The sequence below is a fragment of the Crinia signifera genome, chromosome 9 (assembly GCF_055691185.1).
Source record: "Crinia signifera chromosome 9, ASM5569118v1, whole genome shotgun sequence".
NCBI lineage: Eukaryota > Metazoa > Chordata > Amphibia > Anura > Myobatrachidae > Crinia > Crinia signifera.
Genome location: NC_139225.1, coordinates 90397991 through 90421740, shown reverse-complemented (window position 1 = coordinate 90421740; position 23750 = coordinate 90397991). Strand labels below are relative to the sequence as shown.

Below are 23750 nucleotides of genomic sequence, written 5' to 3'. Positions count from 1 at the left end.
CTCTACACATGTAGACCCATTCATAATAGATCTGGTGGGATTGCATTAATCAAAGCCAGCAATACAATACAAATATACACTCTACTAAGTTTACTAATAATCATTAGCTATGATAACATTGATATGAAATCGATCTGATTGACAAACAACATGGATACATTGTGAATGGAAACAAGGAAGCTGTCACTGACATCTAACAATGAATTACCTGGCAATCCAGGGGGTCCCGGTGGTCCTGGAGGTCCATTGTTTCCTGGGCGCCCCGGAGAACCAGGAGGCCCTTGCACAATCCTGATCTCCCCCTTGGGACCAGGTTGTCCTGGCGAACCTGTTAGTAGATTAGACAAAAGTAGTCTATTCACATAAAAACTAATAATAGTCATATTAATGATTTACATTAGACAAAAGAATACTGCTTAAGTACAGAGAGGATTCAGGGACAATGGTATATTATGGAGAGCTTTTCCAAAGTTTGGAGATAGAGAAGGTACTATACAATCAGCTTGCAATTTTATAGGCTCTGTTGAAAAATGACAGAAGCTTATTCGTTAGTGCTTTTTCTCTGACGACTTTATCTCTCCAAGCTTTGCTAAACATCCCCCTATATATGATGAAGGCAGTTCTACTCACCTGGAAGACCTGAATTGCCTGGGTCCCCTTTAAAGCCTGCCAAACCAGGAGGTCCACTGGGCCCCTTCATACCTGCAACAGATAAATAACCAAATTACATATTGTTCACTTGCTGTTCAGCTACATGACCCTAATGCTGTATTATTGGCCTTGGGAGCGGATGCAATGTACAAGTCTCATTGCTGACAGCTATGGCCAGTTGTGCATTAGGGAGCAATGTAACTCAGCACCTACCATTGTCTACGTCTGGCAGGCAGCTGGTATAAAGAACATAAAAATGAAGCTCTCACAGAGGATTAAAATATCAAATGCCTGTATATAATATAGATTATATAGAGTATTGTTCAGGTTAATTCGCGCTGTTCTCTGGTTCTTGGCTCTGTCCATTGTCTAGGAGATTAAAACTTTCCACGTTGATCTGTGCACTCTGGGATAGCTACAGAGCCTCATCCAGCCCCCCATCCGTATTACCTGGGAATCCTGGGACACCGGGTACCCCTTGATCTCCTTTCATTCCATTCAGACCTGGCCTTCCAGGATCACCCTGTTGACAAGCACAAAATTGGGTTATTTGTCTTAGACCAGAACAGTCTATTCCAGTGGTTCCCAAACTTTTTTGTATCACAGCGCCCTAGAGTATCAGAATGCTTCTCATGGCACCTCTCGGCCACACATTTCTTATTAAGAAATTAAAAAAGATATAATAGATTAAGTAAATTGTGTTTATACATCATTCTTAGGATGAGTTACTGTATGTGGTGAGAGGCAGAATTTGCTTGTGGTTGTCCACATATTTTATGATATGTGGAAGCCACCAGCACTAGTTTTGCCTAGTACACTGGCCAATTTGGATTTTAATTATTTCCGGACCACCAACCCAAGGCACCCCTGCAGGTGCCCCAAGGCACCCCAGGGTGCCACGGCACACAGTTTGGGAACCACTGGTCTATTCTGTGTTTATTTTCTTGACCTTTAAAATCTGAGTAAAAGTAAAGCTGGCCATACACTACTGCAATCTCTCGCAGCAGTGTATGGCCAGCCGGTGCCCTGCAAGCCACCCAGGACCTTGCGACCCCTGTTCCCCGACCTGCAAACGGGGCTGCACATCGAACCTGAGGGGACTCTTTCTTGGCCCATTCCGTCAGGAACGGGTGAAATCGGCACAAATTGCGGTAGTGTATGGGGGCCTTAAGTTGTGGCTAGGTTTTCTTTTACTGCCATGCAAGACGGATCACATTTTCATCCTGACAGTGATGTCACAACTTGGGAACACCTACTTATTGAGTATACATACACATATGTAATTATTAGGTAAGCCGCTTAGGTTGTTCTTACCATGGAAACTCAAGAATAAATTCCCCATTACAATACAGATGTGTAGGCTGGGCTCTGCTAAGCCCAAATATCCCAATAACTCCATAGAACAAGATCTGCCTGGTTCCAGAATACAGGGGGACAATGAATTTCACTGCAGAGAGCACTGACTTACAGCTAGTGTCGGATTTTTCTTCCAATGCTAATAAGACATGGCATATTATTAGAATAAACTGCACACTGATTACTATGTAAATATATCTGTGTGTACTGCCAGCTGTACGCAACACATACAGGAGAAAAGAGCGTACTGTATGTGCAAGGTAGAAGATTAAGATTAAAGTAAGCATATATAATAGGAGAGCCAAAGCCCAGAGAGTTTACAATGCAATGATAGACAAAATGACTTAATAAAAGCAAAAGGCAGTGTTTAATCTAGGATCCAAACCCTATCGCAAACAGTGTGGAAATAGTACTATTCATTTCACACTAGAAGGGATGCCTAGATAATATACCGGTATAGCAAACTTTAAACTGACATTTAACACATCACGTTCCATTTAAACTGCTACGTTAACACATGACTACAATAGCCTCTGCATACCCAATGCCAACCACAGTTTCAAATGTTTGCTGCAAAAAAAAATATTTCTTCTCCACCATGCCTGCAACCTTACCGGGGGTTCCTGTGCCTTGCGGCATGTAGCACTGTCATGCAGAAGGACCTGTTTCAATGATTGCAGCAGCACAGTTTTTACGAGGAAGTTAGAAAGAACCTAGATATGGGGTATGCTGTACACGTGGTCTACCTGGACTTTGCAAAAGCCTTTGATACTGTGCCACATAAGAGGTTGATCAACAAAAATAGAGGTGAAAATTAGTAGCTGGGTAAGAAACTGGCTGCAGGATAGAGAGCAGAGGGTGGTAGTACACGGAGCATTTGCAGGTTGGATACGTGTCGTAAGTGGCGTACCACAGGGATCGGTGCCACTTCCATTTAATATATTCATTAATGATACAGACGAGGGAATGCTAAGCAAAGTATCCATCTTTGCAGATAACACAGAAATGTGTAGGGCGATTAGAATAAGGATGTCGCCACGCTACAGAGAGATCTAAATAAACCAGATGAGTAGGCATAAAAATGGAATATGAGGGTCAATGTTGATAAATGTAAGGTTATGCATCTTGGGAGACATAACCAGTGTGCTGCTTACAATCTAAATGGGGTAGAATAGGGTAAATCAGAATAGGATAAGGGCCTAGGAGTCCAAATTGACAACAAACTGGGGGGTTGTGCTTAGTGTCATGGGGCAGCCATTAAGGCCATCAGGATACTAGCTGTATAAAAAGGGACATGGAATCCAGGGACACCAAAATAATTATGCCATTGTATAAGACACTAGTTAGACCTCATCTAGAATTTGGAGTACAATTCTGGCCTCCTCACTACAAAAAGGAAAAAGTCCAGAGAAGGGCAACCAAGCTAATAGAAGGCTTGGATTCATTAAGCTATGGGGACAGATGAGCTGAATTAGGATTGTTTACGCTGGAGAAGAGACGTTTATGGTGAGACATGCTTAACATGTACAACTATATCCGGGGACAATATAACAAACTGTCAGACACCCTATGAGGTCAGGGACACGGACACGTGGGCATGCGCTCAGGCTGGAGGAGAGAAGATTTCGTGCCGTCCAAAGGAAAGGCTTTTTTATGGTCAGAGCAGTAAAAGTATGGAACTCTCTTCCAGAAGAAGTGGTGACAGCAGACACAATAAATACACTTAAATTAAGGTTGGACAAGCACTTACTGGGTAAAAACATCCAGGGGTACAACCGATAAACATCATTTAGCCAAAAAGGGAATTGAATTAAACAAGAAAGGCTGAGCTTTATGGACATAAGTCTTTTTTCAACCTAAACTACTATATTACTATGTTTATCTGCACACTTCTGCCATGAAGTGATGCAGCAAACCCTGAGGTATGCCAGTATTAAGCAATTTGTCCAGAAATACCTAGTGACATTTGTCTCCATTGGCAGAAGATGTGATACAGACGTCCGCACCTATTTGCTACTTCAGACATACCGTGCAGTCATACACACACACCTTTACGATTTAGGCATATAAGCAGTTGGTTTAAAATCAGGAGTTGCTCACTGCAATTCCAGCATTGATTTCATTGTGCAGATCTATTAGTACATATGCGCCAATCAGGGGCGTAGCGAGGGTGGTGCTGGCGGAGCACCAGCTCCGGGCGCCGGAAGATCAAAGGGCGCCGGAGCCGTGTCTGCATCGCCTGCCAGCCCTGCCTGCTCACCCGCCTGCTCCCGGCTCCCCGCTCACCACTGTGCAGGGGGAAAAGAAGCCCCCCTGCTGTGGCTGCAACTGTGACCACAAGCCACTGCTTCCAGCCTCACGCGACCAGCTCCTAATGCGGACGGATGACGGACCGGTCCGCAGCTGACAAGAAGACAGGTCTCGGCTACTTTGTCAGTGGGTAGCAGCGCTGGATTGTGGCCGCATCACAGTGTTTGCGGAGGCTGCTGCAATCGGGCAGCACAGGCATCACATGCAGTGTGCACCTCGCATATATTATGTGTGTTACGGCAGGCTGGTGAGGTGCTTTCCCCATGGGAGGAGGGGGGGGTGCAAGTGGCTGTGGAGGCGGACTTCCGGGAGCAAAAGTGCAAAGTGCAGTGAAAGTTCTCAGTGCAAAAAAAAAAAAATTTTTCACTGCACTCACTCTACCCTATACATACCCTCTCCCCTACCCCCATTATTTTCTAACCCTATTCACACCTGCAACTTCATCGTACCCCCCCCCCCCCCCAATTTTAGTGTCTAACCCTAACTCCCCCCTCAGCCTAACCTTACCCCCCCCCCCCCCCCCCAAACACTAACTTCCCCCTAGTAGTGTCTAAACCTGGGGTAGCCAACCCTAGTCCTCGAGAGCTACCAACAGTGCATGTTTTGCAGGTCTCCTCACAGAATCACAAGTGAGCTAATTAGCTCCATCTGTGGATCTTTTAAAATGTGTCAGTGATTAATGAGTGCTGCTGTGCAGCAGCTAGGTTGTCTTGAAAATGTGAACTGTTGGTAGCTCTCGAGGGCTAGAGTTGGCTACCACTGGTCTAAACCGAATCATTTCTCCACTTCAAACTGACACATAGGTGCAGAGCATATGTTTTCTTAACACCTATTAAAAACACTATAACACTCCACCGTCATAACATTAAGCTAATCTCCTCCTGGATGTCTGAGCGATTTCTGAAGCTGAATATGGACAAAACCGAACTTATTATCTTTCCCCCACCCAGAGCTATGCCCCCTACTAATATCTTGATCACTGTTAACAACACCATCATCTCCCCCATTCCCCAACTCCGCTGCCTGGGTGGCACTCTTGACTCCTCCCTCTCCTTTGCACCCCACATCCAAGCCCTGGCCCATTCTTGCCGGTTCCAGCTACGCAACATTGCTCGCATCAGGCCCTTTCTCTCACAGAGTGCAACTAAGCTGATCATCCACTCATTGGACATCTCACGGCTTGACTACTCTAATGCTCTCCTCACCGGCCTCGCTCGATCCCAACTGGCTCCTCTCCAATCTGTCCTCAACGCTGCAGACAGGCTTATCTTCCTCTCCCGCCACTCTAATTCTGCCACTCCCCTTTAACAAAATCTGCACTGGCTCCCATTCCCCTACAGAATCCTCTTCAAACACCTCACACTCACATACAGGGCCATCTCTAATTCCATTGCTCCCTATATCTCTAACCTCATCTCCATTCATACACCCTCCCGCCCTCTACGGTCAGCTGACGACTGTCGTCTCTCCTCCACCCTGATCACTGCTTCCCATGCTAGAGTACAGGACTTTGCCTGTGCTGCACCCCTTCAGTGGAACGCACTCCCTCGCTCCATTAGACTCTCCCCGACCTTGCAAAGCTTCAAACGGGCACTGAAAACTCATCTTTTCATCAAAGCATACCCTTCCACTGCATAAACTAGCTGGTTCTCCGACCCCTTGCCTGTTTACATCCTATCTAACCACCACCCACTTGCTTGCACCTCTTGTAATCTGTCTCCCCTTCCTACTAGATTGTAAGCTCCTCCGAGCAGGGCCCTCTTCCCTCTTGTCGTCTAAGCCCACTTCTCTTCACATTTCACTCACAGCTCTTCTATACTCCAACACTCAGTGACCATCTTCGTCTGCATACTCATCTCCATCATTGGCCTCAAGCCTCTAGTTGTATGTTGATTGAGTCCTCACTACTTATATTTAAGCTGTAATGTGTATTGAACTGTGTCGCTCTTTATTTGTACTGTATTTTTGTTATTTATTCAATGTTATGCCAGGTTTTGTCTCCCTGTATTGTTCCTTTGTACGGCGCTGCGAAACACTTGTGGCGCCTTATAAATAAAATAATAATAATGGCCCTACACACACTTATCAAACCTAATATCCTAACCCAATACCCTAAATGAATCCATATAATGTGTATAAAGGACACTATTGTTTGGAATAATTTGACTTGGGATACTATTGTTTGGCCACACCACTTCCAAGCAATGCAATGTTATTTTTTGTATATATTTAAAATATGCGGGATGGGGGTGCTGATACTCTTGCTGGCACAGACCACCAAAATGTCTACTTATGGCTCTGTTTATGAGTAATGCTATGGGTGAGGGGTGATAGCTGCTGCTGTGGTTACCTGCTGCGGTGATCTGTGCTGATGGAGCTGTGCCAGGAGATAGGTGGTGGGACAGAATCAGAACTAGCGGTGGTGCTTGGGGCACCAAATAAAATTTGCCTAGGGCATCAAATTGGCTAGGGCCGGCTCTGGCCGCCAGTCCTGCCTGCTCCCCCGCACGCTCACCACTCACCGTTGTGCCGGGGACCGGGTGACATGCAGGGTGCCGCCAGCCCTGCACTCCCCTGCACCCCCAGCCCCACCTGCTCCCCTGCCCACTGCCGGGTGACATGCAGGGTGCCGCCAGCCTGTGTATTGGGCATTACAGTTTGTTATATAGTATGTAATTGGAATTACGGTTTGTTATATAGCATGAAATGTGCATTATGTGTGGCCTTATGTGTCATTGGCATTAGGGCATGTGGCTTTATGTGTAAATGGTATTACAAAGTTCGCTAAAATGTGCAATGAGCATTACGATGTGTGGTATAATGTTAGGCCATGCCCCCTTTTCACTGCGCAGGAGCCTCACCTACTACAAATTGGGGGGGGGCAAAACATGCCCTTGCTCCGGGCGCCGTGGCGCCTAGCTACACCACTGTTGCCAATGTACAAGAGGCCATTTAGCAAGACTGCAGTGTTGCCAGAAATTTGTACAGGTGGAAAGGCAGGAACAAATGAGGCAGCTTTGGGGAGCCTGGGGCACTTAAATTAGGGACCCAAGGGAAGGAGGGGGGGGGGTGTATATTTCCTCAAAACATGACCCAATCCAGGAGAGAAATGCTCTCTATCTGGACTTTCCTCTTAATATATGTCACCTGTATTGAATTACAGATGGAGCCAGCCTCTGCTAGCCCCCCAGCGTGACATATCCATAGCACTGGCGGAGGCAGCCGGGGGGTGTGGCCAGCTGCCGGGAATGCGCAAGCGGCTCACTTGCTCGCACATCTTACTCTGAAAGGCAGCGGGAACCTGGTGCTTCCCTGCCCGTCTCCGCTTCAGGGAGACAGGCAGGGAGTGGGGGTGAGTGGGCAGCCGGCTATAGGACTTCCGACAGAATAAGGCGCGTGAGTGTCTCATGCGAGTGCGCCCTAGTCTGATGGACTCTGGTGGCTGGGGGGGACGGCGCATGTGATTCTGTATTTCAATTAAAATATTATTTCAATACAGGTGAATGCCATCATAAATTAAGAGGGTAGAGAGGATTTTGTTCTTCCTGGAATGGGTCATGTTGGGAGGTATAGATTGTTTTTATTACATTTAAACCAATGTAGTATATAACTAAAAGTTTAACAATAACTGGGTACGGTTTCTAGCTTCACGTAAAAGTGGACAAAGCGAGGCAGTTATTTGTAAACTAAAAGTACAGAAATTAGATTTCCATTTTTGCAGAAGCACATTAATGTAATGAGATACAAGGCAGGAGTTGAACCATTTTTAAGGGATGCCATTACTGTAGGGTGGGCTATACTCTTATTTCTACTCCTCAAAGAACTGAGCTTTGCGGCAGCTCACTGGCTTCATAAATATGTCACTATGACTCTCATTCTACAATTGTGCTTTCTTGAATGCATACTTCAGTTGCCTTCAAGCATGGCCACATCCATGTTACACTTGCGCAGCTGGTAAAGCAAGCCCTTGGTTTGCCATGTCTATACACTTTGCTGCAGAAGACATCCCTTTGACTTACTGGAATTCCTGGTGTACCGGGGTCTCCCTTAGCTCCTGGGAATCCAGGCTGTCCAGGTATTCCAGAGTTTCCTTTCTCGCCTTTAAACCCACCATTTCCTGCTGGGCCACGTGGACCTTCTGCGCCAGGTGCACCTTTGTAGAACCATAAACAAAAGTTAGGAATTGCAATTATCAAACCCTCCCAAAAATTGCTACATGTTTTATGAAAAAGAACACCATGAGTTGGTCAGCTTAACATACAATGTAACATTCTTTGCATAATAGCAATGAACATCTATGTCTTATGATAAACCTAGTGAAATAGTAATATGTACAGTATATTAGGGCACTGCTATATTTGGTGCCCAGATAATGCATACAGTACATTTCACTATAAATTGTGTTCTTCTTTTGCTACTGCATCACCGTGCATCTGGGAACCATACAGTAATTGTAGCATATGTCAAGCTGACCTAGGTACATCTGGCTGCTGCTTGTCTGTGCTACATTGTTGTTGTTATTATATGTACTGAATTTTCTTATTATATCATTTTTTTTTACTTTAACAACTACAGTACACAATTGGTTACATAATTTGTATTCTATATAGTGCCTCTCACAAGTAGCATACACACAACGGCAATGACATATAAAATAAAACAATGTCAAAGTCATAGAATAAGATATTAATCCACTGACACAACTCGTTCATTGACATTTCTGGGTTTGAGTCGTCCTAAATCGAATTGACACAAGAATTTCAGATTTAGCATATATATAGATAGATAGATAGAGAGAGAGAGAGAGAGAGAGAGAGAGAGAGAGAGAGAGAGAGAGAGGAATATGTATTTCTTTATCCAGTGGGCTATGTAAGGAGTTTGATGGAAACATTTGAAAAGATGATTTAAATTTCCACTGCACAAAGCAGGAAGGTTCCAATGTACTGTATATATGGGAACATCCTGGGAATTTCTAAAATAATTTTCACATGGGATCTCAGGACAAACACCTTGCTACTGATCATGGCTTATGTTTTTAATGCAAATGCAAGACTGCAACCCAATCATACTGTGCTATAGAGTTATATAACCAGATGGGGTATATGACAGGTACATGCTTGGGTTGGGCAACAATTTATGGATAGTTCGATTTGGAGAATTATTCCCTGTTTAAGCACCTGAGATGCTAAAACAGGATTACATTTTAAGACAGGGATATACAATGAGCAACAAAAAAAAGTATTTACTTCTTTACTCATTGTCAGACCCAAATTTGCTGCATTTATAGGATGCTGTTATTATTGCAAAAATCTGGGTTACTAATATGAGAATCAGTACTGCTTACACAAGAATCTGTGTTGCTAATGCGATTATCTGCACTGCTATTGCAAGAATCCATACTGCTAACACAAGAATCCATGCTACTAATGCGAGTATCTGTGCTGCTAATGCGAGTATCCGTGCTGTTAATGCGAGTATCCGTGCTGCTGATGTGAGTATCCGTACTGTTAATGCGAGTATCCGTGCTGTTAATGTGAGTATCCGTGCTGCTGATGCGAGTATCCGTGCTGCTAATGTGAGTATCCGTGCTGCTGATGCGAGTATCCTTGCTGCTGATGCAAATATCTGTGCTGCTGATGCGAGTATCCATGTTGCTAATACGAGTATCCGTGTTGCTAATGTGAGTATCCTTGCTGCTAATGTGAGTATCCTTGCTGCTAATGCGAGTATCCGTGCTGCTGATGCGAGTATCCTTGCTGCTAATGCGAGTATCCGTGCTGCTGATGCGAGTATCCTTGCTGCTGATGCGAGTATCCGTGCTGCTGATGCGAGTATCCTTGCTGCTGATGTGAGTATCCCTGCTGCTAATGCGAGTATCTGTGCTGCTAATGCTAACAGCCACACTGCTAATACTAGAATTCATACTGCTAGTGTTAGTATCCGTGCTGCTGATGTGGGAAGCTTTGTTGCTAATGTGAAAAGCCATGCTGCTAATGTGAGAATCCTGGATACTAAAGTGAGAATTCGTACTGCTCACACTAGAATCCAGGATTCTGTTGCAAGTATCCTTACTGTTAATGCGAGAATCCGTGCTGCTAATGCGAGAATAAGTCCTTCTAATGAGAGATTCCATTCTGCTAATACTAGTACCCATGCTGCTAACGCCAGACTTACTGCTGCTAATGCATAAATGCCAATTGCTAATACGAGAATCCGGAATGCTAATTTGAGAATATGTATTACGAATGCGAGAATCCATACTCATAATGTGAAAATCCATACTGGGATAGGTTCTAGTAATGCAAATATTCATACTTCTAATGTGAGAGCGGAATGCTTCTAATGCAAGATACCTTGTTAGTAATGTGAGTATTTGTACTGCTTATTTGAGAATCGGGTGCTGATAATGCAAGAATGAATTGCGGTGTGGCTCTGGCAGCCGTGCAGGAGTTTGTTTTAAAGGGGTAGTAATTTACAAGGCTTGGTTTTGCCTTGCAAATGACTGTTCCTTAAAAAAAAACCTTCAAGGTTGGCTAACATCCCGCATGGCCACTGGATCGCACTGCATTACATCCAGGCACTTATGTAAGACCGCTGCATTGCTGCACACTTGCCGCCCTGAGATGCCCATTTCACGCAAAGAGTGTCCTGCTCTGTGGAATGTTGCGTTCCCTATACATACACTAATAATAATATGATAATAATAATACCTTTTTTATCTAATTTTATGCACATATAAACCATACGATATTTTTGGTGTGGTTCAGGTATTGTGTATTACTAGGTTGCAGTAGTTTTACTTTATCTTTCGACTTTTATTGTAAAGTTTAGACTTTTTTTTTTACTTTTGTTACAATAGAATTTAATTTGTTAATATTAACTGGATGAAAAATGTTATTGGTAATCGAAAATATCAAATTCATAGAAATTCAAAGCCATTATATCAGTTACAATCTGACCATCACAATTTTGTAAATCAGATCCCATGTAAAAATTCTCAGTGGTTACAGTGAATATATTTCTACTTATGTCAAAGGGGGCATGATGTATTTTAGTGAGAACAAAAGGCAACTTAAGTCAGTGTGACTGGTAAGTGGAGAAGGAAACAAGACTTCAAAACAAGTGGTCTGGATGTTTCTTCATAACCTCCATTGATCCGTAACTCTGTAATGTTATTTTATTCTTTATTACAGCTACAAAGAAATACATTAACAGATATACACCATAAATAAATAGCATGCAATCAAACAATATGGCGGCTGTTAAGATCTAACCTTGAGGACCTGGGAGAGGTTCACCAATGCCCAGTGTTCGATGTTAGAAAGGTCACACAACAAAACAGCACAAAACAAAATCACCAGTTAATACATATTACAAGGAAACATCGTCACCAAAAGATGTACATAACAGGAGATTTTCATTGCATTCACAGGCATGCACAATACACGATCATTGTTCTCAATGTCAAGCCGGCAAAAATATACAAGGTCATTCAACTATAATTAAACACATTTAACATGGTAACTGGATAGGCATGCTGGATTCATTGATGGCTGATTTAAAAAGGATATAAGCTATTCACTGACATCAGCGTGAATTATGAATTAATTGTGGAGCAGAAGACTTCTTTCATGGGAAAATGAATTAGCAGGCTTCAGGGAAAGCTGACATTATAGTCAGTTGATATTTTAATAGGATTCTCATCTCATATCATGGCGGCGCTGGGATGAGGAAACACTAAGTAATATCATACGTTTCTAACGATTAACTTTTGGATATCCAATGATACTGCTGGCTGTCCTATTTGCCATGCAAGTAGTTTACTGATCTATTTAAAGAAAACCACCAAACATAGGAGATAATTCAGAGCTGATCCTTGCTGTGCGATTTTGCAGAGCCCTGCACTTAGATAGTCACCTGCCCTGTGCAAGTCTGCGAATACATTGCGAACAAATATCATCGATAGACATCTAGCTGCATATCCATATACAACTCAATCACCATCGAAAGATTTTTCCATGTGTGCATAACCCCGACCTTTCCACAAGTGAGCCATAGAAACCGGCTAATCGAGGATGGAGTGGACGTCACACACCCTAAAAGATGCCAGGGCATGCCTGACACTTCCAGAAAATGGCAGGTTACCACCCACATATGCCGGCTTCCTGTCAATCAAGTTGCGAGGGGAGTGCAATTCAAAAAATATTTTTAAAAAATTTGTTACTGTTTGGCATTGCACATGTGTACTGTGGTCCGAACGCATGTGCAGTCGTGCGATAATCGATCTCCGTGCGAATTCGCACAACAGCGATCAGCTCTGAATATCCCCCATAGACACCAATCTTAGATTGAAACGATATACAGAATAAAAAGACATCCTGCAAAGTTCAAAAATACATATCCAAAAATTCTCCAATAGTCTCTTTTCAATGTTTATCAATAAACTTACTGACTTGGTAGGTATCCAATTACTCCTGATCATTGACTGCGGCTAATTGCTTTATCCAGGCCTATCCAATTAACTCTGATAAGCCGTGGGCATGCCGCAACTTGTTACAGTTTTTGTTTCACTTTCCTCAGGCAGGCAAAACAAAATCCACAATAAGTGCCGTTTTGTGGGGGGTCTGCAGTTTTACTGAATATGTATGTTTTCAAAATGTAGAGCAGAGGATTTGCTATCTCCTCCTTTAGTTCCATCGTAACCCTTGGGTGTATCTCATCAGGAACTGGTGATTTATTTGTTTTTATTTTGCACAGCCTCTTGAGGATTTCTATAAAGGACAAATTGGATATATACACACAGATGTTTTACCGCTGTGTTTATACCTCAGAGAGTGCCACAATTGGATAAGTAAAGCTGGCCATACATCTACAGATTGATTGTCCGATCTGGCTGGTTGGAACAAAACCCCGGTAGTATCTGACTGTTTTTGGCAGTTTTCCAGCATTTCAAAGCTAATGGTCAACTGTCATTTGCTCTCATACATTACCAAGTTTTTGTTCAAACCAGCCAGATCTGAAAATAAATCTGATAAATAATCTGTGCACGTGTGCGTGCGCACATAACTCGCCGAGTGCACGCACAGACCTTACAACAGAGTGCAGTTGTGGACTTAATGTGTGTTTCACCCATTAACTACATTGTCTTCTGTGTTTTGAATGTTTAATATCATTTTGAAGTAAAGTTGACACAAATGCTGAACATCGTTTTCCAGTTCTATATATAAGTGATGCAAAAAATATAAATTTCCTTCCAAAGTTGCACAGCCATTATTTTTTGCTGCATACAGCCTTTGTAAAATTAGAGGGAACATTGGATGTACAGTATGGCCAGCTTAAATTCCCAATTTATAATTTAATTTGGCCCGCTCACCTTGAAACGACCTTTGTGGTAGAAAAATAATCTTAATGGAAGTATGACAACCTGGGATCTTGTGAAGAAATAAATCTCTTCGGCCACGACAAGGATCTAAACCCACAGACAGCTCCAGCTACAGAGATACGGAGAGATTTTTTTTTCTTCACAAGATCCCAGGTTGTCATATTTCCATTAAGATTATTTTTCTACCACAAAGGTAATTTCAAGGTGAGTGGGCCAAATGAAATTATAAGTTGGAGGTTCAACCATTTGTACTAACTGCAAAATTGGGAACTTCAGTTCCGATTAACATCTCAGGATCTCTGTTCTGGACTTCAGGTTATAACATAAATTTTAAACCAAAGGGAGTGTATGAGTTTGTATGTTTATATTTGCATTTAATTTTAATGTATATGTATTATTTATGAAATTTATATTGCTCATGCAAATCAAATAATACATTTTATACTAATTACTTATCCTATTGTGTGGCGCTCTCTGAGGTATATACACAGGCGTAAAATCTCTGTGCGTATATATCTAATTTGTCCTTTATAGTGTTCCATTGAACAACCTCCAGTTTGCCACTGGGAACAGCCACATTTATTTCCATCCAATCATCTTAATTAGACTGTTAATTTGAATATGATCTTAAAGTAATCAGATCAATATTTGAGCCTGATTGGTTTTCTTTGTTTAAGTTTTCTTGAGGATTTCCTCTGTGGTGAATTTTGTATTTACTTCTAGTGGGCTCATCCCTTTTGAGGTTCCTGTTGGTTCCACTGCCTGCTCTTCCCTTGTAAAAACCAATAAGAAAAATGAATTAAATAGTTCTGCTTTATCCTTATCCTCATTAATGCTACTTCCATTAGCCTTGCTTAAAAGGCCGATGTCTTGTGCAACTCCATGTGCCCGGTCTGATCTGTAATATAAAAATGGGACTTGGAGCAAATGCCCTCCTGTCTAAATTGGAAAACATTTCACGGTCTTTGTAGTTGTTCTTACTTATATTTAGCCAAACAAGTCACTGCATTTATATGCATTTATATGCTATTTAGAATCTGTTTTTGATGACTGATCCAATTTCATGCTATCATTTTCTAAGGGAATGTTGACGTTTTTTCCTGGAAAGAGTATTTTCCTTTTTCAATGTATCTACTTTATCTAAGAACATGTATTCTGGCACAGCCTGCTGGACCAAAGTCAACATGTTCTCTGTATAGAATAACATGAATAATGGCATTGTGTCTGCTTTATCGTTAGTGCATTAATAAGGTTGATTCAGTATACATTGAGTCAGTGAATAGTTTATAACGCAATACACATTTTCTCATATTGCAAGGGTTTGTAGACACATTTAGCTAGTGACCCAAACATATTGCATACACAAAATATCTATATAACCTCTACAGCTGAAGTAGGTCACCTCACCACTTCAGGTCTTTCTTAAATCTATTGTTCTCAGCCAGCCATTGTGTGGATGGAGGCAATGGATGATGTACCTCACAGCTGAAGTACCAATGATTCCCTCTCTAAAAATTTTTGCTACATCTACATCACATTAAAAAAGAGCATAATGCATTTCACATATCCCAGCAGATAAGGTGATTAGCCGATTTCTGTAATTACATTTTCTGCTACCCTCTAGTAAAATTAGAATTATTGTTGTTTTTCACCTATCTACTTATAAGCTGGTGATGTATAAAGTGGATTTGCAAATATGGGCTTCCTTCTCCCTTCCCTATTAACTATATTATAGCCAGCCAGGGGGTTACAGCTATAATTAGTTTTAATTTTGTTGAAACAATGTTGTTGCGCCCAGAAAACGGTTATCTCAGAGCAGTTATTGCAGTGCATCAGAGCAGTTATTGCAGTGCATCAGAGTAAACAATAGAAGGACAAGTAAATCTAAACAATAGAGCCACTGCCATTGTAAGGTCAAGCAGTTCCATTTTCTAAAGCTCTTCAATTCTATCCTGAGCGAACTAAACATAACAGATACAAAGGCAATTTTATTTGCAGTACCCAGAAAAATGGATAAGATAAATAATACCAGCGGTGGATTGGCCATAGGCCCCATTGAGGGTTTTTCAAGTAGGAAGGATCATGGCTCAGGTATCGGCATGAATCTGCTTCTTAGTGGCTTGCCCCAACTACAGACTATCCACTTCAATGCATGTACCATGTGCATCAGTCCTGGGTTGACCCTGCCATTCATGTTCCTCACCTCTCTCCCCCTCTTGTCCCTCAGCAAGGCCTCCCACCCTCTGCTTGACCTCTTCCTTGGCAAAATATAAGTGATCAGCAGCAATGTCCTTTGGTCACGGTTATGTGACTGCTAACACAGCTCGAAAGCCTGCTGGGAACTCTAATGTGCCCTTCCTCTCTGAGCAGGAAGTGCAGAGTGACGGGCAGTTTATTATCAGGCACAGCAGTAGAAGGCTGGGCCAGTGATAATGTAAGTGTGTTTGAGTGGTAGTGGGGTAGTGCTGTTATTGATGTAATGTGTGGAGTTGGGGTGTGTGCATGGCAGCAACCAGACCGATGACCAGCTCCCTGTTGATTTGCCCCGTCTACAAAAATTTGGCCACATCGACCACAAGGCCCCTGTCATAAACCATCCCTATGTAACACTGATGTTAGAGATGGGATGTACTCTATTGCAGTCCGAGATCATCGGCCATGAAAGATGCAGGCCAATCTCAGGCATTTTTTTAAAACGAACAATCACTTACAAGGCATGGCTTTGCCTTGTAAATGATTGCCTCTTTAACCATTTCAGTGCCATCTCTGTGAGAGATGTTCATGACATCCGTTAAAAATGCCAGCGTCGCTCACATTTGTTATATCCATTCAAATAAAAAATGTTCTGTAAAAAAGATTATATTTCCTATATAAGGTAAACATTACAGGTCAATTTTCATAGTTATTCTAACAAATTCACTTGGCACTCAAAGGGTTAAAAAAAAACAATCAGAGATTGTCCAGCATCCCCCACAGCCAGCAGTTTCGGACTGCATTACATCTCGCCTTAGAAGCAGATATTCATTTGCATTGATTTATTTTATTTATTTATTTCGTTAAAAAATATGATTTAGGGACACCGCACTGTACAAATATTAAACAATATAGCAAATTAGAAGCTTATAGTTTCCAGACCTAAGCAGAACTAAAAAACTAAACTAAAAAATAGAGCTGAATTGGTGCGCCGTGTATTCTAAACATGTGGAGAACCAATGTGCATAATTTTTGCTACCCTCACGCTAAGTCAGATTTAGTGTCTGCGCCACATGTGGCACTTTCCTAAACATTCACGCGTGGATGATGCTTTATGTTACCTGGGTAGAATGAACAGTACAGGTGCTCCCACACACTGTCATTTACTGCCATTATAATGTTATATTGCCCTTTGAAACAATATTTTCCGACTGCTTTAGTGCAACAATACAGCATATAAAGGGTCTAAATGATTTATAATATAATTTTCACACATTATATGAAAATGCTTCTTATGCATGGCACAAAATCATAAAACGCCATATAAATAATGCATGTGGCTCACACACACTGATTACATACTATATACTCATTAGTATTGTTGACTTTATCACTTATTCATAAAAGCTACTGTAATGTAACGCATTTGCTTATGTTTAGAAAAGTCCTCTAGCGTTAACCCTACCAAGGTACAGACATCTTCCAGCACATCAGCTGAGCTGCACTGTACATGAAGCTCAGTCATGGGCGATGTGTGGAAGGTAGCCCATCCCTGCTTACTCAGACAGTATACCAAGTCATTGCTTTACAGATCTCCAATAGAGGGAAATGACAAATAACTTGCAATGCATAGGCTGGAGAGCTCTGGACACAGAGACAGCATATATACTGTGAGGGGGAACAGGGTGGAACCGAGTTCCACCACATCTAATGGTAGGGGGAACTTAGTTCCAGGGCCGCCGACAGGGGGGTGCTGTGGGTACAGCCGTCCCGGGCCTCGGCCTCATTTTGCCCACTGCAACCTGCCTCCGCTGTGCTGCCTGCCTCTTTAATGCAGGATGCCGGTGGCCAATTAAAATGCTGCACCAGCTTTTGTGCCAATCAGAGCTTGTGTACCATTAGCCAATCAGAGTGGTTGCCGGTACACGAGCTCTGATTGGCTCACCAGGGGAAAGGTTAGGGGAAAGGAGTTCCACCACTTCACAATTGTGATTGAGCAATAGCTGGATTGTAAATACACTGAGTACATCTCTACCGCAATACTAAATTAATATTGCAGTGTTTTGAGGGTTTAGAATAGGGACTGTGTAACTGGTTTTTGTTGGTCATTAAGTGCAAATGAAAAGAGAGTCGTATGTGTTCTGTAAATCAAATTCCCAGCAAGCTTTGCCTGTCACAGCTGTGTATAGCTATCTTATTCCATGGTTTGCAAAGGAAGCAGCTTCTAAGAACTGTGCAGAGTAAATCACATACTGTACTTTATGAGCTGAAACTGTAGCTTATAATTGCATTAACTAGGTTATTTGCACAACCTAATTATAGCAATTACGGAGCCCAGACAAATGTGAAGAGGGAATGGCCATGGCATGATACTAATTTCTGTGTAAATCTAAAAGTTCCAGGATGACCTATAATTCCAAAAGGAACACGCAGTTCCCTCCCAGTCAGGTGGCGTGATTACAGAACAGTTTCTGCAAGCAGTGCTGCCTAGCTCTGGCAGGATATACAGTAGCTAGCCGTCCTGCTACTGAACGCCCGCTGATACATCAGCATGCACGGACACACGCATATGACTGCTTCCTCGGGCAATGTTTGGGGAGGTGGTAAAAGGGAGAAGGGCCACACTAAGGTAACTGTGCCTAATTTACTACAATGATCTTTTTATAGGAGTCATTTATTATGAGATATCTTTTGCATAGAATTTCGCCCTTTCTGTTACAAACAGGAAACTTGTTTATCCAGACGTTTAACCAATTTAAATATAGTAATCGAGTCAATAACTTGGCATAATGTAATCCCTCTAATTTGGACAATAACCTGACATTTAACACTGTAAATTTACATGCAATAATCTCAGATTTAAGGGCTGACCTTGAGGGCCTGGAAGTGAGATCACAATTCAATTATCCATTTCCATATTGATCATTAGATGTAAGAGGGGGAAACATCGAGATTGTTAGAAAATTCAACGTTCTGGTTACATTTAAACTTTTCCTTCAGCAAGACCCAAATTCACCAGTGGGAACAAACTATTATCAGTGTTTCTACTGGAGATTACCCTGCAGATCTGTCTGGGGTACAGTGTACACCTGGGCAGGGCCAGTGCTAGGTTCCTCAGCGCCCTAGGCAAACTGTCTGCCTACACAACCCCCCCCCCCCACATACACACACACACACACACATATGCATCAATACCCACCTTGAGGGAGACATATATATATATATATATATATATATATTACGGGTAACATCCTGGCAGTCAGGATGCCAGCGGTCAGTGTACCGAAGCTGGCATTCCGATTGTTCACAACACAAGTAGCAGGACTTGCCACTGGCATATTGACAGTTGGGGGGGGGGGTTAGGTTTCAGCACTAGTGGCTGGACTAAAGGTGCCCATACATGTCCCGATGCGGGCGGTGCGATCTGTGCTTTGAGGTGCGCGCTCCCGCGGCACCTCATCGCACAGTACAAAAAGTGTGTGCTGCACATACTTTTTGTACTTGCTTTTCATCGCATCGCATTGCATGCACAATGCATGCACAAGGAATGCAATGCAATGCGATGCATGCTATTTAAGCTCAAAACGCACGGCCGCATCGGGACGTGTATGGGCACCTTTAGGGGTTTACTGCATGAAAGAGACTGTTAGGGTCAGACTGTGGGGGGGGGGGGGATAGGTTTAGGCACTTATAAAGTGCAAGGGGGGCACTCTACACCCTCATCCATACAGATGCAGCTGTAACACAGGGGGAGAGAGGGGAGATGCCAACAGAGTTGTCTGCCGCTGGGGTCACCAGGCAGGAGCAGGGACAGAGGGTAGTGGCAACTAGGGAAGGAGTAGAGTCAGCCAGCAACACCAAAATCCCAAACTCGTCTGAGGGGAGGGGGGGGGGGGGGCGGGAGGAGCACTGTGGGGGGGGGGGGGGGGGCTGGGCAGGGTTGCTTGGGGGCATGGTGCCTTCTGACCCCCTGGACACTAGGGGAGGAGGAGGGGGAGGGAGGCATGAGAGCCCCTGCACCTCATGCCTCTTCCTAATGACCCTGTCGACCTAACCCCATGTTAACCTTCTGTCATGTCTACCTAAAGCTTGTCTGTCTATTGACAGTATCCGAGGTTTTGTCCGTAGAATGCAAATGTTGTAGTAAAGCAACTGCGGGACACAAAGAGGTCAATTTACTAAGATGGGAGTTTTATTGAAGATAGGAGGTTGCCCATAGCAACCAATCAGATTATAGCTATCTATTATCTTCTAGAATGTGCTAAATAAGTAAGAAGTAGAATCTGATTGGTTGCTATGGGCAACATCCCATCTGAAATAGAACACCCATCTTAGTAAACAAACTCCAAAATCTCTCTGCAGGGGGACTTGGCACAGAAGTGTGACACACGCAACATTTAAACAATGTCTCCTACTAGTCTGTGGGACAAAGGAACAAATTGCTGACATTTGTGAAACACTGATAATAGCTTTATCCACATTAGCACATGCACAAGTAAACAAAACAAAATAGGTCTTTCCCACAATACATGCAAAAAAATACAAGGCATACAAGGAGAGCATGGCTGAGCAGGCGTGTGCTAGAGCTTTCCCAATTAACATGGGTGCTATTGACTGTGAGAGTGCTAATAATCAGCTGGCTTATACAAGGGGGAAGCATGATTTCCAAATTGACCACAGTTATCCTACTGCCTTGCAGTTACACAGTTATCACACTGCCGTACATTGAAATAGTTATACTGCCATACAGTGACACATTTAACAAACTGCCGTACAGAGACACAGTTATCAAACTTCCATCCAGTTACACAGTTATCACACTGCCATACAGTGACACAGTTATCACACTTCCGTACAGTAACACAGTTATCACACTGCCATACAGTGACACAGTTATCACACTTCAGTACAGTAACACAGTTATCACACTGCCGTACAGTGACACAGTTATCACACTGTCGTACAGTGACACAGATAATACACTGCCATCCAGTAACACAGTTATCACACTGCTGTACAGTGACACAGTTATCACACTGTCGTACAGTGACACAGATAATACACTGCCATCCAGTAACACAGTTATCACACTGCTGTACAGTGACACCATTATCAAACTTCCATCCAGTGACACAGTTATCACACTGCCGTACAGTCACACAGTTAACACACTGTCATACAGTAATACAGTTATCAGAATGCTGTACAGTGACACAGTTATCAAACTTCCATACAGTGACTTAGTTATCACACTGCCATACAGTAACTCAGTTATCAGACTGCCCTACAGTGACACAGTTATCAGACTGCTATACAGTGACACAGTTATCACACTTCCATACAGTGACACAGTTATCACATCGTCGCACCGTGACAAAGTATCATACCGCCGTACAGTGACACAGTTATCATACTGTCATACAGTGACACAGCTATCACATTTCCAAATCATGACACAGTTATCACACTCCTGTACCGTGACAGATATCACACTGCCCTACAGTGACACAGTAATCCCACTGCCGTACAGTGACACAGTAATCCCACTGCCGTACAGTGACACAGTTATCTTATTGCCGTACAGTGACACAGTTATCACACTGCCATACAGTGACACAGTTATCACACAGCCACAGTTATAATATTGCTCTCATTATTAAACTATATTTTAAATATATGTTTGAAAAATTAAGAACATCTAATAAACAAAATGAATTTAATGGGAACAAAAAAGGTGAAAATAAATATTTTACTATAATTATATTTTGAATGACTATCATATTATATTGTATTATATTATGATTTATATGATTATATAGATGTGGTACAGGATCCCTACAGTGAGAAGGCCAACAGTGAAATCCAATGGTCCAAATGAGAGAGTAGAGGAAGGTTTAGAATTTACCGCAGGCGTGGGGGAGGTTAGGGTTAGGCTGTGGGGCTGTTAGGATGATATTTATAGTAGAATATATTCCATTAGTGGCTGTATTTTTTGATTTATCATGTTAACAATTTAATCTAGGTAGCGAATAGCAGTATCAAGAGTTTTGTTTGCTATACACTGTAAATGAGTAATCCCTGGTCTATCAGCATGTTCTGTATATCACCAGTCTTTTTAATTAACATGGTGCTAATGAAGGTATCCTTTATAAACAGTATCCTGTACGCACAGTGCCAAAATCAGCCAATATAATCAGTCATGTTCTCCTTGTATGACATAGATCACAAACATATGCAGATGCTGCGCAAATAAACAGAACACAAGGCGAGAGGCTGATGTTCTCTGGATTCCGCCATCTAATGCAATGGGATGAAGTCAATGGAGTGAAGGAATGAGATTCACAGAGACAGAGGTCCAAATTTGCTCATGCTTCAGTGCCCCCCTGGATATGATTTCACAGTGAAGAAGACAATGATTTTGTTGACACACGTGCTCGCTATATTCATTGACTGGGTGACCATAAACACATTCAGTTGCCACAGGCTGTGCCAAGGCTATATTTGTGCTCACTAGCTCATTTCAGTGACATCATGCTAAAAACAAGTGCTCTGTCTTTTGCTGGCAGCTGTTACTGTTTCAGAGCAGGAAAGAGAGAACCCCGCTACGGATGGTGCCAAATACAGGCAGCCGCTATATCAGAAACAGTCATCAGTGGTCTCTTGTTCATGAAATGCAATAGAATGCAGGCCAATCACTAATAAAGTACAGGCAGCATGGTGTAAGCAATCAAAGTACAGCAATACAATACAGACTGCTTCAAAATAGTTTTGGGGAATTAGAGAAAATGTATGCATATGAAAATATTACAGAGAGGCATTGATGAGACCACTAGAGTTTTAGAAATGATTTCTTAAGTTTAAACAAGTCTGAGAAGTAGCAGCTGGCAGCAAAAGTAATATCCATGTCCATGTGATAATAAATGTTCTTACCTAGTCGTCCAGGAGGTCCAGCAGGTCCTGGATTCCCTTTAGGACCCTGTGTTGCTTGTCCGGGGAGACCTGGTTGTCCTGGTGGTCCTGGGGAACCTGGGCGCCCAGAAAAACCACTGTCTCCTTTGGGGCCGGGAAATCCAGGAGATCCGGGAGATCCAGAAAATCCTGGGTCACCCTTTGCACCTGCAAGTAGCACATAACGTTTTTACTTAAAGCAATAGTGTAACATCTAGTCAATAAGTAGTTGTAATTATATGTCTATAGCTGAAGTAAAGTCCTATTCCCATCACACTCCTCTTGTCCTTAGTTATACACTGATGAAATGATAGAGCATCTTTGTCTTTTACCACTGAATGAATTAGATATGGCTGCTACACAATCAAAAACAAATACAATGTAATAAAAAATACCCATTGGCTTCAGGGTAAAAGCATAGTGTACTAATTATGGGACTGTACAGTATATAAATGAATGAAGCAGAAACCTTACCTGGACTACCAGGATTTCCTGGAAGGCCTGGTGACCCGAATCCGGGTAATCCTGAAACACAGACATATGCATTTATAAAAGCTCAAGGCGTATAATACATTGAAAACATGCTTGACAAATACTGACCTGGCTCTCCTTTAAGACCAGCAGGCCCAGGAATTCCGTCTTGGCCCGGTTGACCCTTTTCGCCTGGAGCTCCTGGAGGCCCAGGACGACCTGAATCTCCTACAATTAATAAAATAAAAATTGGGTAAATGAAACATTACGTATGTACGTCAGTCTAGAATAGGTTACCCATACCAGACCTTTACTATTCAAGCAATGTGGCAAGAATATCAGATGAAAGGGAACAAGGCACAGGTTTACTCCCACATTCAGAAACCTCAGAGCAAAGTAGTGAAACATATTGGTAACAGTATGGAATTTCCAGTAAGAT

At 42.5% G+C, this 23750-nt stretch overlaps 1 protein-coding gene across 1 annotated transcript in view; it reads right to left on the bottom strand.

Moving 5' to 3' along the window:
- Positions 1–23750, bottom strand: part of COL4A5 (collagen type IV alpha 5 chain) — a 175710-nt gene that overhangs the window by 13979 nt on the left and 137981 nt on the right. Inside the window, exons 39-45 of the mRNA XM_083159363.1 lie at positions 23441–23539; positions 23315–23365; positions 22823–23008; positions 8337–8470; positions 1102–1174; positions 631–702; positions 209–328 (exon numbers count right to left, since the gene is read on the bottom strand). Of these exons, the coding sequence (XP_083015489.1) occupies positions 209–328; positions 631–702; positions 1102–1174; positions 8337–8470; positions 22823–23008; positions 23315–23365; positions 23441–23539 (735 nt within the window). The remainder of the gene's footprint in view (positions 1–208; positions 329–630; positions 703–1101; positions 1175–8336; positions 8471–22822; positions 23009–23314; positions 23366–23440; positions 23540–23750) is intronic.